General features: G+C 47.5%; 1 protein-coding gene across 1 annotated transcript; it reads right to left on the bottom strand.

The window, feature by feature from the left end:
* Nucleotides 1-1,391: 1,391 nt before the first annotated feature.
* On the bottom strand, nt 1,392-12,065 carry LOC118703690 (group 10 secretory phospholipase A2-like). Its single transcript, XM_036410787.2, has 5 exons — nt 11,993-12,065; nt 11,800-11,907; nt 8,912-9,062; nt 6,982-7,091; nt 1,392-1,991 (listed from the first exon to the last, which is right to left on the bottom strand). Exons 1-5 carry the CDS (start codon nt 12,063-12,065, stop codon nt 1,849-1,851), a joined length of 585 nt encoding a protein of 194 aa, XP_036266680.1. The 3' UTR covers nt 1,392-1,848.
* Nucleotides 12,066-13,525: the final 1,460 nt, after the last annotated feature.

The raw sequence follows: 13,525 nt of genomic DNA, 5'->3' as shown, positions 1-13,525 counted from the left end.
GCAGCATTCCTAGGGGTAGTAGTAATTTTCCTCTTAGGTTAATGGAAAGGGGAGCACATGGAGAGCTGTGTCCTACACCCATGCCTGCTTTCAGGCATATAGGACCCCTGCATTCAGGGCAGCTCCCCACAGCTATCCATATCTGCTCAGGGGAGAGCCAAAGAGACCTGGCCTAGAGCAAATGGGCTGGGCTGGACTTGCACTAATCATCAGCAGGAGGACAGGTACTTCAGAGCCAGAGCCACAGCTGCCTCTGCTCCCTCAGACCTCAGTCATAGCAGGTTTACAAGCATCAAAAGAGGGTGTCCATTTAGAATATTCAGACCCTTTGAAGAATTCCATTTCTGCAAATCTGAGTTAAGGGATGATGAAAAGGTGGGCTGTGGGATTTGGCAGATGTATTCACAAGTATTGCCAACACATGAATAATTGGTCAAAATAGGAAACCACCAATACTCTAAAGTGAGCAATTTATAAACTGGTACATAATACCTATTTAAAATGGAGTTTCCAGCCCTGGCCAGTTTGTTCTGTGGTTAGAGCCTTGGTCTGAGACAAGGGTTGTGGGTTCGATTCTGGTCAAGGGCACATAACTCAGTTGCAAGCTTGATCCCCAACACATGCGGGAGGCAACCAGTCGATGTGTCTCACATCAATGTTTCTCTGTCTCTCCCCTTCCCTTCCATTCTTTCTCAAAATCAATGGGGGGGAAACATTTCCTCAGGTGAGATTAGCAACAAAAAATTAAATATTTTCTAATGACATGGAGAAACAAAGAGTTTCAACTACGTTTTAAAGAAGAATCGTTTGTTGATTTTTAGAGAGAGGAAGGGAGAGAGAAACAGTGATCAAGCCCACAACCTGGGGATGTGCTATGAGCAGGAATTGAATCAGCAAATTTCCATGCATGGGATGATCCCCAACCAACTGAGCCACACCAGCCAGGATTCAACTACATTTTTTTTTTTTTTAATATAGAAAAGACTGATGGACAACAAACTAAAATGCTAAAAGTGGTCATTATGGTTTGTGGGAAATGGGATAATTTTTTCCCCTTTTCTCTGTATTTGCCTTTTTTCTTTTTTAGAAAGCAGTATTTTGTAATCAGGAAATGAATTTTAACTAGTAAAAATGGGGTAGGATGGCTCTGGTTGGTTGCTTAGTGGTCAGAGCATTGGCCTACAAAGTCCTGGGTTTGATTCCCGGTCAAGGGCATTTGCCTCGTACCTTGATTGCGAGTTCCCCAGCACTGGTAGGGGCCCATGCAGGAGACAACCAATTAATGTGTCTCTCATGTCAATGTTTTTCTCTCCACCTCCTCCCTCCCTTCCACTCTCTAAAACTCAATGGAAAAAGTATCCTCAGGTGAGGATTTAAATTTAAAAAAAAAAAAAAAGGTGGAGTAGGATGGGCAAGAATACTCTTTCTTGAGCTAACAATTACTAGACCTGAACTTCACAAGGGTGGGTGGTATCATGTGGTCATCTTGTTTATTGCCTCAACCCAGAACTTAGAACAAGGCCAGGCACTTAGCAGGTGTTTGTTCATCAAGAGCAGGTTAGAAGACAAGCTCAGCCTTTTCAGAAAAGTTGAACCTCAAACATGGTACCAGATCCAATACAGTTACAAACACTGTCATGGTTTTGTAAATAGGATGGGGTTTTGACCTTAGTCAAACTGGCAACCAAACAGGCTCCAGCCCCAAGTTTGGAGAGGGAGGAAGAACAAACACAGGTTGCAGCTTTAACACTTAAACTCGGTTCCCCTCTGAATATGAACTGAATGTGGCTGTTGATTAGTGAAAAAAGAGTTTTATTTCCTTGTGCAAAACATTTCAAGTCAAACTAGTCAGTCACATTTGAGCGGGCCCGACCCACATAAGAAACGTGGATAGAAGAGGTACTTTAAATGGTACTCAGCTGAGGCTAAGCAGTAAGCAAGCTCCTGGTCACACTTGCACAAGAGTTCTTCACATTTGTCCTCCGTTGGTCCTGAAAGAAATGGGGAAACCGAGGTTAGAGCAGGAACTTGCAGAGACGTGAGGATAAACATGCGGGAAACCAGTAACACTGTTGGCAGTAAGGGTCATAAATTGTATGCGTGTGACACTTGACAATTCACTATGTGGTCTCCATCGTCAGGGCAACTCCAGGAGGGAGTGCTATTGGCCCCATCTTGCTGAAATGGAAATGAAGTTGTCAGAGAAGTGTTTTGAAATGCTGAGTCCAAAGTCCATTTGAGCTAGCTTCTCTTTTGTATCAATATTACGCAATTTCATTTGATGATCCATTAGCAGTAGGGAACCATCAAGGCCTTTTTTTTAACGCCTGCTCTGTTGTTTCCTAGCTGTGTGATCTTGCCTAAATGAGTCAAGTCCTCATTTAAAATGGGGCATTATTCACTTTGCAGGATTACTGGGAAGCCTGGGTGAGGATGCCTACGTCATGTGCCCAGGAGAGACTTGGCACTGAACCTGCACTCGATCAACATTGAATGTAGTAGATATGCGCCTATAGCACATCACCTCATCCTCCCTAAGCAGGTCCCTGAAGTGCAACACAGGGATACTAATAGTACCTACTTCTAAGGACTGTTGAGAGAATGGAAAGAGACCAAATGGGTAAAATGCAGGAGATACAGGATACTAGTAAGCTGAAGCTGACCTCCTAAAGTTGCCGCTACGCTGACCATTCATTATAAAAGGATAGCCCCCACACTGCATGCCTGCTTTTTTATTGAGGACAAATTCCCATATCAAAATTTACCATTTAAAAGTGCACAAATCAGTGGGTTTTAGTACATTCATAATATTGGGTAACCATCACCTCTACCTAGTTCCAAAACATTTCTATCACCCCAAAGAGATATTGTACACATGAAGATGTTGTTCCCAAAACCTCTCTCTTGAGTCTGTCAACCATTAGATCTGCATGTTCTGGGTATTGTAAACACTTGGAATCATACAGCAATGATCTTTTGTGCCTGGTTTCTTGCACTTAGCTCCTTGTATCACATTTTCAAGGTTCATCTGTATTGTAGCAGATTAAGTACTTCACCTGCTTTATTTTCTGACACAGCAGTTATAAAAGCACTTGGCACAGACAATTTCCCATTCTCCTTTTAGACTTCTCTTTTTTTATTTTTTATGTTTGTATTAATTTCAAAGAGAGAGAGAAACATCAATAATGAAAGAGAATCATTCATTGGTCTTCTCCCACACACCCACTACTGGGAATCGAGCCCGCGACCCCAGCATATGCCCTGACCAGGAACAAGCCATGACCCCCTGATTCATGGAGTCAACATTCAACCACTGAGCTACACCAGCTGGCCTATACTTCTCTGTCTTACCTAAATCCTAGCATAGAGACTGGCACAGAATATATTCTCAATAATATTTGTTGAGAGAATATGGAAAAGCCACACATCATTTCCAATTCTCACACAAACACTACATCTAATTTTTACTATTCCCATTTTATGGATGCGTAAAGTGAGGGAGGCTCAGTGGAATTCAGTAGCTTGTCCAAGGACACAGAGCTGGAAAGGGGTGGACCAGGACTATAGCCTGGGATCTAATGATCCCGCACCTGTACCTCCCTTCTGTTCCCACCCTCATCTCTGAGCAAGAAAGATTCTTTCAAAAGCAAGTCTTGGTCTCACTACTCCATAGCCTCAGGAACCTAATAGCATCATGTTATTCAAGAATAATAAAAATGTAAAAGGAAAAATAGCTCCCATGGGTTAAGTTTAAAATAAAGGCCTGCCAGTAAATATTATTATATGCTTAACATTTTTAAGTATATTTAAGTCAGGCCCATAAATGGAAAATGGGCCACACCTGTAATTAAATAAACAACTATGTTCAGAATATCTCCAAACAGAATAAGAGAATATTTTTAGTCAAAAGTGTATAATACATATTTTGGTTCTCTTCCTTTGGTTCAGGGAGGGCAGTTCTGTAAACAGGCACAGACTCCATCAACAAATACTTTACAAATTCCATCTTAACATGGTTAGGGGCAAGTTGAAGGGAAGAAGGGGAAGATCTTTAAGATTTCCAACTCAAGGCCCATTTTACCTCCTCCCCGCTCACACCGAAAGGGGCAGTTTGGGGACAGGGAATGTGCCCAGGAGTAGGCACATCACCATCACGTCAGGCAAGTCACTTCTTTCCCTTTCTTCAGTTTCTCCGACTCCATAGGAGAGGGCTGGACGAGATGATGCCTGGGCCACTTTCAGTCCTAAACACTAATGTTGTCTCTCAATATGAAGTCAGCCTTGTTCTTATGCCAGAAGATATGGCTGAGGATCTGTGCCTATCTAAGACCATCCTTCTAGTAATTCCTTGCCTCCTTGCCTCCAGAACAGACCACGCTACAGGAGCTAGGGTTCCAGTGGAAAATCACATCAGAATCTTAGTTCTCTCTAGTGGGAGGTAGTGGGTCAGAGAGAGGTTCAGATCAGGATGAGAGAGGGAGGAGTGGAGATGGGAGAGAGTAGTAACCTCTGCCAATCTGTTTATCAGGTTATATACCCTTGTTTCATCTCTGCTACATGCATCTTCAAGGTAAGGAAACTGAGGACCGGAGAGAGCATCCATCTAGGACCAAGAGATTTTCAACCAGGGAAAGAATAGTTTCTTATACAAACAGTACTGGGACAACTGGAGAGTCCATGCAAAACAATGAAGTTAGACCTTTACCACACACCATATACAAAAATTAGCTCAAAGTGGATCAATGACCTAAATGCAAGATTCAAATGATAAAACTATTAGAAGGAAACAGGGACATACGGCTTCATGGCCTTGGATCTAGCAATGGGTTCATAGATAGGACACCAAAGACATGACCAATAAAATACAAAATAGCCCTGGCCAGTTGTTCAGTGGATAGAGCATCAGCCTACAATTGAAGGGTTCTAGGTTCAATTCTGGCCAAGGGCACATGCCTGGGTTGTGCCCAGTAGGGGATGTACAGAAGGCAACCAGTCAATGATTCTTTCTCATCATTGGTATTTCTATCTCTCTCTCCCTCTCCCTTCCCCTCTGAAGTCAATAAAATATATATATATATTTTTAAAAGAATATGAAAAGAGCCTTAGCCAGTGTGGTTCAGTGGTTGAGACTCAACCCATGAATCAAGAAGTCACTGGTTCAGTTCCCAGTCAGAGCACCTGCCCAAATTTCAGGCTCAATTCCCAGTAGGAGGTGTGTAGAAAGCAGCTGATCAATGAGCTTTCTCTCTCATCCATGTTTCTCTCTTCCTCTCCCTCCCTCTCTCTAAAAATCAATAAAAACGTTAACAAAAACCATTTTCAAGAAAATGAAAACAGCCCTGGCGGGTGTGACTCAGTGATGAGAAGGTCAGCCTGAGCACCGAAGGGTCCAAGGTTTGATTCCCAGTCAAGGGCACATACCTGAGTTGCAGGTTCGCCCCCTCCCCACGTTGTCTTTCTCGCATTCTCTCTCTCCCTCTCTTTCTCTCTCTCCTGTCTCGGTCTCTGTTTCTCCTTCCCCTGTCTCCAACCCTTCTACTCTCTCTTTCTCTCTGAAAAGCAATGGAAAAAATATCCGCGGCTGGTGATTAACAAGAAAAGGAAAAAGAAAGAAAAGGAAAAAGATAACCTATAGAATGGGAGAACATATTTGTAAGTCACATATCTCATAGGGATGCAGTACCCAGAATATATTAAAAACTCTTATAACTCAACAACAAAAAGACAAATAACCCAATTAAAAATGAGCAAAACACCTGAATAGTCATTTCTCCCAAGATATAAAAATGGCCAACAAGCACATGAAAAGATGCTCAACATCATTAGGGAAAAGCTAATAAAAACCGTAATGAGATATACTAATCACCCCACTAATAAATACCATCTCTAAGAAAGTAATCTGTCCATCCATCCTCAGCCCACATTTTTTAATTTTGTTTCATTGCATGTCAAAGTAATTTGCCTAGATCCCATCAGTCTGTATTTTCCTTTTCTTTTTAGCTTTTAATTCACAAGTAATTCATGAAGGTAACCTTTTTTTATTTTTTATTTTATTTTTTTATTTAACAACCTTTTTATTATTTTTTTATTTTTTTATTTTAAATCAATCTTTATTGTTCAGGTAACCTTTAAAAAAAAAAAAAAAAAAGGAAACATTATAGAGAACATAAAATTGCCTCCTATCATCACTCCTCTCGACCTGATTCTGTCCCTAGAAATGACCAGTCATCTTCAATTTGGAGTGTATCTTTACATTATTCTGAGTTTTGCAAGTGTCCGTCCACATGTAGTTACAGAAAGTAGTATGGCACTATTTGCAAGTTATTCTTTTTAAACAGTGGAGCTTTATTGAACATGTCATTCTGCAGTTTGCTTTTTCACTCAACATCTTTCCACATCAGCATATGACTCTACCTTATCCCTTCTCCAGGCTGCCGTCTTCCACAGTGAGGCTCTATCCTTCAGTGAGGATATATCATGGGTTTATATACCCAGGCCCCATCCGATGGACAGTTACGTGGTTTATATCTGGTATCATTTCTCTCTTTTTCCATTTTTGTCCAGACAGAAAAGGAATGGGTTTCTTCGGCCCTAGCTGGTTTGGCTCAGTGGACAGAGCGTCAGCCTACAGACTGAAGTTCAATTCTGATCAAGGGCATATGCCTGGGTTGTGGGCTCAATCCCCAGGAGGGGGTTTGCAAGAGGCAGCCGATCAATGGTTCTCTCTCATCATTGATATTTCCATCTCTCTCTCCTCCCTTCTTCTCTGAAATCAATAAAACTATATATTTTAAAATTATTTTAAAGAAAGAAAAAGGGGTTTTTTTTGTTTATTTTTTTAAGTGTTCAGCATTAACAATTATTTATATTAGATCAATCCAAAGGATGGTCTCTGGGGAGTTGGAAGCAGTGGTAAGTTATTACAAGCAGATGCCCCAGGAGCGCTGGGGAAGGTTGGTGTGGGTGTTGCTGGGCACTCACCACATTCAATGCGCTGATCGTTGCACGTCCAGGGGTAGGACTGCAGCTTGGTGATGCAGCCAGCCTCCTTCTTGGCGCGCTGGTAGCAGCAATCATGATGATAGCAGCACCTGTGGATGGCAGACAGGCAGACCAGCCGGTGGGTGAAGGCTGCTCTCCTGGCCATCTTTCCATGCCAGCACTATGGTGAGCATCTTCTGGTCCAAACTCTGTTCCTGAGACTCCTATCTTGGGGAATACTTCTACTGACCTCTGCGGGTCCTGCATTGCCACCATCTCTAGCCATGCTCGAGCGTGGCCCCTCCTGCTTCACTCCCTTAGTCTCTGAGCTCCAGCAGAACCACGCTCCTCTCTGTTGCTAGAATGAGCCTGCCTCCCACCTTTGCCCTCTGCCTAGGACCTGGTCAGCAAACTGCGGCTTGCGAACCACAGTCGGCTCTTTGGCCCCTTGAGTGTGGCTCTTCCACAGAATACCACGGCCTGAGCGAGTTTATTTTGAAGAAGTGGAGTTAGAAGAAGTTTAAGTTTAAAAAATTTGGCTCTCAAAAGAAATTTCAATCATTGTACTGTTGATATTTGGCTCTGTTGACTAATGAGTTTGCCGACCACTGGGCTAGGACAACTGTATGCCCACTCTTCCTCCTTTAGGTCTCAGCCTAAGTACTAGCTCCCATCCCCATAATGTCATCAGGCCCCCTACTTCCCAGGGGGTTCCTTGTTACACCCTCTCAGAAAACCAGGGAACCTCCCTTCAGGGCAGGTTTATAATGAGACCCTCATTAGCAAGAAGGTCCTCCTCACTCTAAGATGTGAGACCATTTCTCACAGTGTCACCAGTATCCAACCCATGGCCTGCCACATATAGGACTTCAATAATAATAATAATAATAATAATAATAATAATAATAATAATTTACTATTGAAAAATTTCCTAAGGGGCACCCACAAATACCCCTAAACCTGCCCATTATTCATTCATTCACTGGTATTATCTCTACCCAGCCACCAGCCCCACGCTGTGTTGAGCCCTCAGCTGATCTGGCAGGAACAGGTCAGCCGGATTTCACTCTGCCCTCAAGGAGCTCCCAGTCTGGTGAGGGAAGCAGACAAGCCACCAGGTGCTACATGCATAGTGAGAAGTGCTGGATGAGGGGTAAGGGAGGATTCTGGAAGCCAGAGGAGGTGCCAGGCCCAACTGGGTTTTAGGAAAGAATTCCTAGAGGAAGTAATGCCTGATCTGCATCTGGAAAGAGGTACAGGAACCAGACAACCAGGGGCATGGCCGGCAGCAAGAGCCTTGAATGCGCAAGGCCGAGTCCAGACTTGCTAAAGACAATCACATCCTCTAAGATAAGGAGGCGACAGTCAAATCCTCTGCCGCCTGCTAGCTGCGGAGAACCTTGAGTGGCTGTGCCTGTCTGAGTCTCGGGCCCTCGTCCATAAAACAGGGATGGCCATTGTGCCTGTTTTGAAGGATGGCCATGAGGGTGAATGAGAAGTCATGGAAAGATATGGGTCCACAGTCCTGTACAGAGCAGGCACTTCTCACATGACAGGCAGCAGAGGGCAGCGATTAGGGCCATAAACCCAGCAAAACTGCTGGGTTCACATCCCTTCCTCTCTGTGTGGCCCCAAGCAAGTTACTTAATCTTTCTGTGCCTCAGTTTCCTCATTTCTGAAATGGGATTGCGGAGAGGACTCCAAGGGGTTCTCCAAACAGTTTCTGGTGCACTTGAAGTCTGGTCAATTTTGTGTGAGTTGTTGTTTTTCAGCCAAAGAAATCATCCCATAACCAGAGTGAGGGGGCAGTTGACCATGTTCCCCAGGAGGACTTCCGCCTGCAAGATAGTGCCTTGTGCCATTTCCTCATGGGCCTTACCCTCCCCCAGTGGGTGGGAGACCCTCTAGCCTGGCCCACACACAAACTCACCGGTCAATGGCATCGACGGGCTCGCCCCGGCCTCCCAGGCCACAGTAGCAGCCGTAGCTAATGTAGGCCAGGGGGTTGCGGGGGCCGACACAGTGTATGGTTCCTGCCAGTTCTACGAGCCCACGTCGGTGCACGTGTGACTTCGAGGAAGCTGGGGAGGAAACAAAAGTTAGAGGGTGAAAGTCAGGTCTTCCCCTGGGCCTGGGGAAGGTCACTGGCCGGAAAAGAGCCGGGATGACTGCCTGCCTGGGTTTGAATCCTGCTCCTCCTAGTCCCTGGCTGGGTGACCGTGAACCACTTATTCAAACTCTCTGTGCCTTGTTTTCTTCATCTATAAAATTACGGGTGTAAGTGCCTCTATCTTCATAGAATGAAATGAGATCAACTATGTAAAGTACCTGGCATACAGCAAGCTCTAGGTATTATTACCAATATTTTCAAGGCAGCCATGAAAGAGAAAACAAGACACAGAGCCACAGCATCTGAAGGATCTCACCGCTAGGCCCTCTTCCTGCAGTGCCCTGATTCCCAATCTCCTGCCCTTGTCAATTTCTGACACGGTCAGAGTCTCCGTTGTGCATTGAATGTCTGTCCCACTGCCCTCACTGGTTTGGCTCAGTGGATAGACCGTCGGCCTGTGTACTAAAGGGTCCCGGGTTCGATTCTGGTCAAGGGCATGTATGTTGGTTGTGGGCTCATCCCCAGTAGAGGGTGTGCAGGAGGCAGCTAACCAATGTTTCTCATCACTGTTTCTAACTCTCTATCCCTCTCCCTTCCTCTCTGTAAAAAATCAATAAAATATATATTTTAAAAATGTCTGTCCCTTTGCCTGTGATGAGCACTGGACATCAGAGATGAGCTAAACAGGGTCCCTGCCACCACGAGGGCTCCTCTGTGCAGGCATCTCCGTCCCCGGTTCTCTCCACCACCATCACCACCACTTCCATCCAGACGCTGGTTCAGGGCCCTTTCCATCTCCTATTTTCACTGCCTACGCACAGCTCCCTCCCACACAGGGAGGCCCTGGGGCCCGAGCCCAATGATGGCTCTTACACAAAGCTATATGTGTCACATAGCAATGGGAACCCCTGCCTTTCACAGCCACTCAGCCAACAAGAACCTGGCTGATTGGGGGCTCTGACCCAGGCTTCTGACTCCCAATCCAGTGCTCAGTCCTCCTTGCCCAATAACATCAGGGGAAGGAGACCTCCCAGAGCTGAGGGGCACCAGGGAGGGGGCCCCTACACAGGGTCAGGCACCTCCAAGCTCTCTGTGAGGTGGGCATCAGAGAACACACTCCCTGTGACTCAGACTAAGAGAGGCGCAAGGACCCATCCCAGGTCACAGGGCTGGTGAGCCTCAGAGCAGACGCCCAGGCCCAGCCAGACCTGCCTGATCCCTGGGATTCTGCTCTCCATGGCTCTGGGACTGCCAATCCAGAGATTTATGCATTACATCTAGTCATTGTGTCTCTTTTCTAGAAGAAGTTTTTACTACACTGACTCTTTTTAGGACTACAGACCGGAATTCAGTCCTGCTCGCTCTCTCAGGATTTGCCATGTGCTGCTCCCGGCTGCCCACGCCTTTGCCTGAAATCACTCTTCAGAGGAAGCTCAGGGGCCTCACGGCAGCCCAGGAGCCCTGCAGGAGCCTGCCCCTCCCTCCTCTGCAGTGTCCCCTCTGAATGCCCACCACACAGATCTTGCTCATCATTTCCTGTCCCTCCAGTTACATTTCCCGCCACATATCTATCCTGTGCTGCAAATGCTCTCACCTCATCCGCACCCAGCTCACCTGTCAGCTCCTAGAATCTGCCTCACCCTCAGGTCAACCACAGGAGCCCTGTCCCATGGTGCTGCTATCTGCTTACGGGGAGCTCTTAGAGGGCAGATCTCTGCCATAGGCAGCTCCGGATGCCCTGGCACACAGCTGGCTTCCATACAAGGTCCCTTGACCTTTGGGTCCACCAAGCCCCAGTCTAAGCATATATGGCAGGACCCCAGTCTTAATCCTATACCCCACAGATGTCCCCAGAGGTCCCCCCCCCCACCCTGACCTAACCACACTCTGGCATCTCAGGGTCCTGGGGACAGCCCTTCGGAGAACCCAAGCATGGGGCAGAGGCCCAGCACCGGGTTTGGAACCAAGGAAAACACTCCCTCTTAGGTGGGGCAGGTCACGCTGGGGTCTGTTTGCTCTGTCTGCCCACGGCAGCCTTGCCAGGAGTGCCAAGGCTGTCTGGGCTTCCTATATTCCTATGGGCCTGAGGGGGAGAGAGAGAGAGAGAGAGAGAGAGAGAGAGAGAGAGAGAGAGAGAGAGAGAGAGAGAGAGAGAGAGAGAGAATGTGTGTGTGTGTGTGTGTGTGTGTGTGTGTGTGTTCTCCTTGGGGTACCTTTGCTTGTGTCTGTGTGTGAGTCTGTCCATGAGCCCTACACCTAAGTGCCCAGGTGAGGCTGGGGGTGTGTATGTATAGGATGTGGTGTCTGTATATCTCCCTGTGAGTGTGTGCCTGCGCACCCCAAAAACGGGCGGTCACTGAGGGGACCTCTCCTCAGCCTTATGTTCTTCCGCCACCCGAGGTAGGGCAGTCCCTTCTTCCCCTGCTCCTCCCCTTGGTAGTCAGACCCTGAGGACAGGTGGACACCGGGAGGGTCTGGTGGCTGAAGATGGTGACGGAGATGGAGGGGGTGTCTGGGGAGGACACCGAGCCCCTGGGAAGGGCTAGCCCAGTTTTGGGTCCTAGGGAGGAATGGAGGGCTGGGGCTGTGAGGCTCCTGGGACCTGGGAAAGGGCTGGTAAGCTGGAGTTCTTTGCAGAGAGGTGGGGAGCGGGGCTGGGGCGGAGGGAGGGCTGAAGGAGTCCCAGGAGGGGCGCGCTCCTCACTCACCTGCGCTGGGCAGGAGTCCGGGTACCAGCAGGAGCAGAAGCGGCAGCATTACTGGCTGGCACGGGGGCAGCTGACCCACAGGAAGGCGGCAGGTGTGGGGCGATCTGGCTGACCCGTGTAATATAGTCACCAAACTGGGGCCCAAGCCCCCTCCCCCGCGCCCCGCCCAGTCCCGCCCCTGCCCTCACCTTACCGCAGGGCTGGAAGGAGCCCGGCCAGGGCAGGCCCCTGGGGCGGCCAGAGAAGTCCCTCCCGGACCTCTGCATCTTGGTCCAGGGGTGGGCGCTGGAGGCCAAAAGAGAGTCTCTGGCCCAGGAAGCCTCGGATTAGGGTTTGGGGAGAATTAGGGAGGGAAGGAGTTTAGCACAGGTCGACCCACCACGTAAATGCTCAAAAACGGTGCTCTATTAACATTATGATTACCTGCAGTCCCCTTCCAGCCCTCACCTGGGCATCCAAAAGAAGAGTTAGTTGGAGGAGAGGGAGAGACAAACTATTTTTTTGTTTGTGTGGTGTGTTTTTTAAATGTATTTTATTGATTTTTTTTTTAAAGAGAGAGTTAGAAACATCAATGAGAGAGAAACATCGATCAGCTGCCTCTTGCACACCCCCCACTGGGGATGTGCCTGCAACCAGGGTACATGCCCTTGACTCGAACCAAACCTGGGACCCTTGAGTCCGAAGGCCGACGCTCTATCCACGGAGCCAAACCAGTTAGGGAGAGGCCAATTATTTTAAACGCTTTAAATGTAGGAAACTTGGTGTTCCAAATACCTCTAGAAATCAACTCTGCACTGCCCCCTCCCCACCACTTCCACCACAGTTGGGAAACTGAAGGAGTCAAAGATTTGCCCCACATGGGTTCTGGCGAAAGAGCTGAACTGGTGTAGGAGGGGACCTGACCTCACACCCCATGCCCTTTCGGCCTCAGGCTTCTCATCTGGTCGAGGGTCCTAAAGCCTCCTCCAAGGGACACAGCGAGGCAGTGAAGACAGACACAGGAGGTGCTCAGCATGGAAAGGAAGTGACAGCTGTGGCACACATCTGTCCCCCTTTGTCCCTACCCAGTGTCGTCGATTTCTGATGATTTCTCGTTATAACTACTTCTGAGAGTAGAACTCCCGAGGGTCCTCTCCTCTCCACAGCCATGCTCTTGTAAAAAAAAATAATAATAATGGCAACTAATAATGGTCATGTTGAGACAGGCCAGTGAGTGGAACAGGGAAATTGAGACAGAGAGCTGAACAAAGGGGCAGAGCAATTTACAGCAGATACAGAAGGTCACCTCCCTAGAGATAACATCTGGCCCTCAGTTGTATTTCAGCTCCAGGCCCAGAGAAGCAGCAAGACCAGGTGGGTGACACCAGGGCCAGCTGCAATGACTAAGGACCCCCTGACATTGATAAATCAGTAAAGATCACAATCCCGAAGGAGCACACCGGAAAACAGATGGATATCCTGCTGAAACCCTCTCCTGAGACCTTCCCTAAAATTCCTGCTTGCAAGAGAGATAAAATCATCCAGACAAAGGAGCCCTCTCTCTCCCTCCCGGGACCATGCCCACGCCCTCCCCGCAACTAGTTTCCCCACAGGCATGCCTAAAGGGACTTCACGAGGCTTGTAATCAGGGCAGCAAATACTACAGCAGTTAGTCCCCAGGCAAAACTTCTGCACACGTCCCTAGGGCCCCCTTTACTCTGACTTTTTAGTGAGCCAAAAGCAGACA

Source organism: Pipistrellus kuhlii, unplaced genomic scaffold, assembly GCF_014108245.1.
Source record: "Pipistrellus kuhlii isolate mPipKuh1 unplaced genomic scaffold, mPipKuh1.p scaffold_m20_p_4, whole genome shotgun sequence".
Classification (NCBI taxonomy): Eukaryota; Metazoa; Chordata; class Mammalia; order Chiroptera; family Vespertilionidae; genus Pipistrellus; species Pipistrellus kuhlii.
This window is presented reverse-complemented; position numbering and strand designations above follow the sequence as displayed.

Bases quoted from the DNA above. Each gene is read 5' to 3' on its own strand.
- LOC118703690 (XM_036410787.2), bottom strand. From the start codon at position 12,065: ATGCAGAGGTCCGGGAGGGACTTCTCTGGCCGCCCCAGGGGCCTGCCC. The intron at 9,063-11,799 runs GTGAGTGAGGAG...TTTCCTCCCCAG, and splicing joins CGGACTCCTGCCCAGCGCAG to CTTCCTCGAAGTCACACGTG. The intron at 1,992-6,981 runs GTGAGTGCCCAG...CATTTCTTTCAG, and splicing joins CGATCAGCGCATTGAATGTG to GACCAACGGAGGACAAATGT.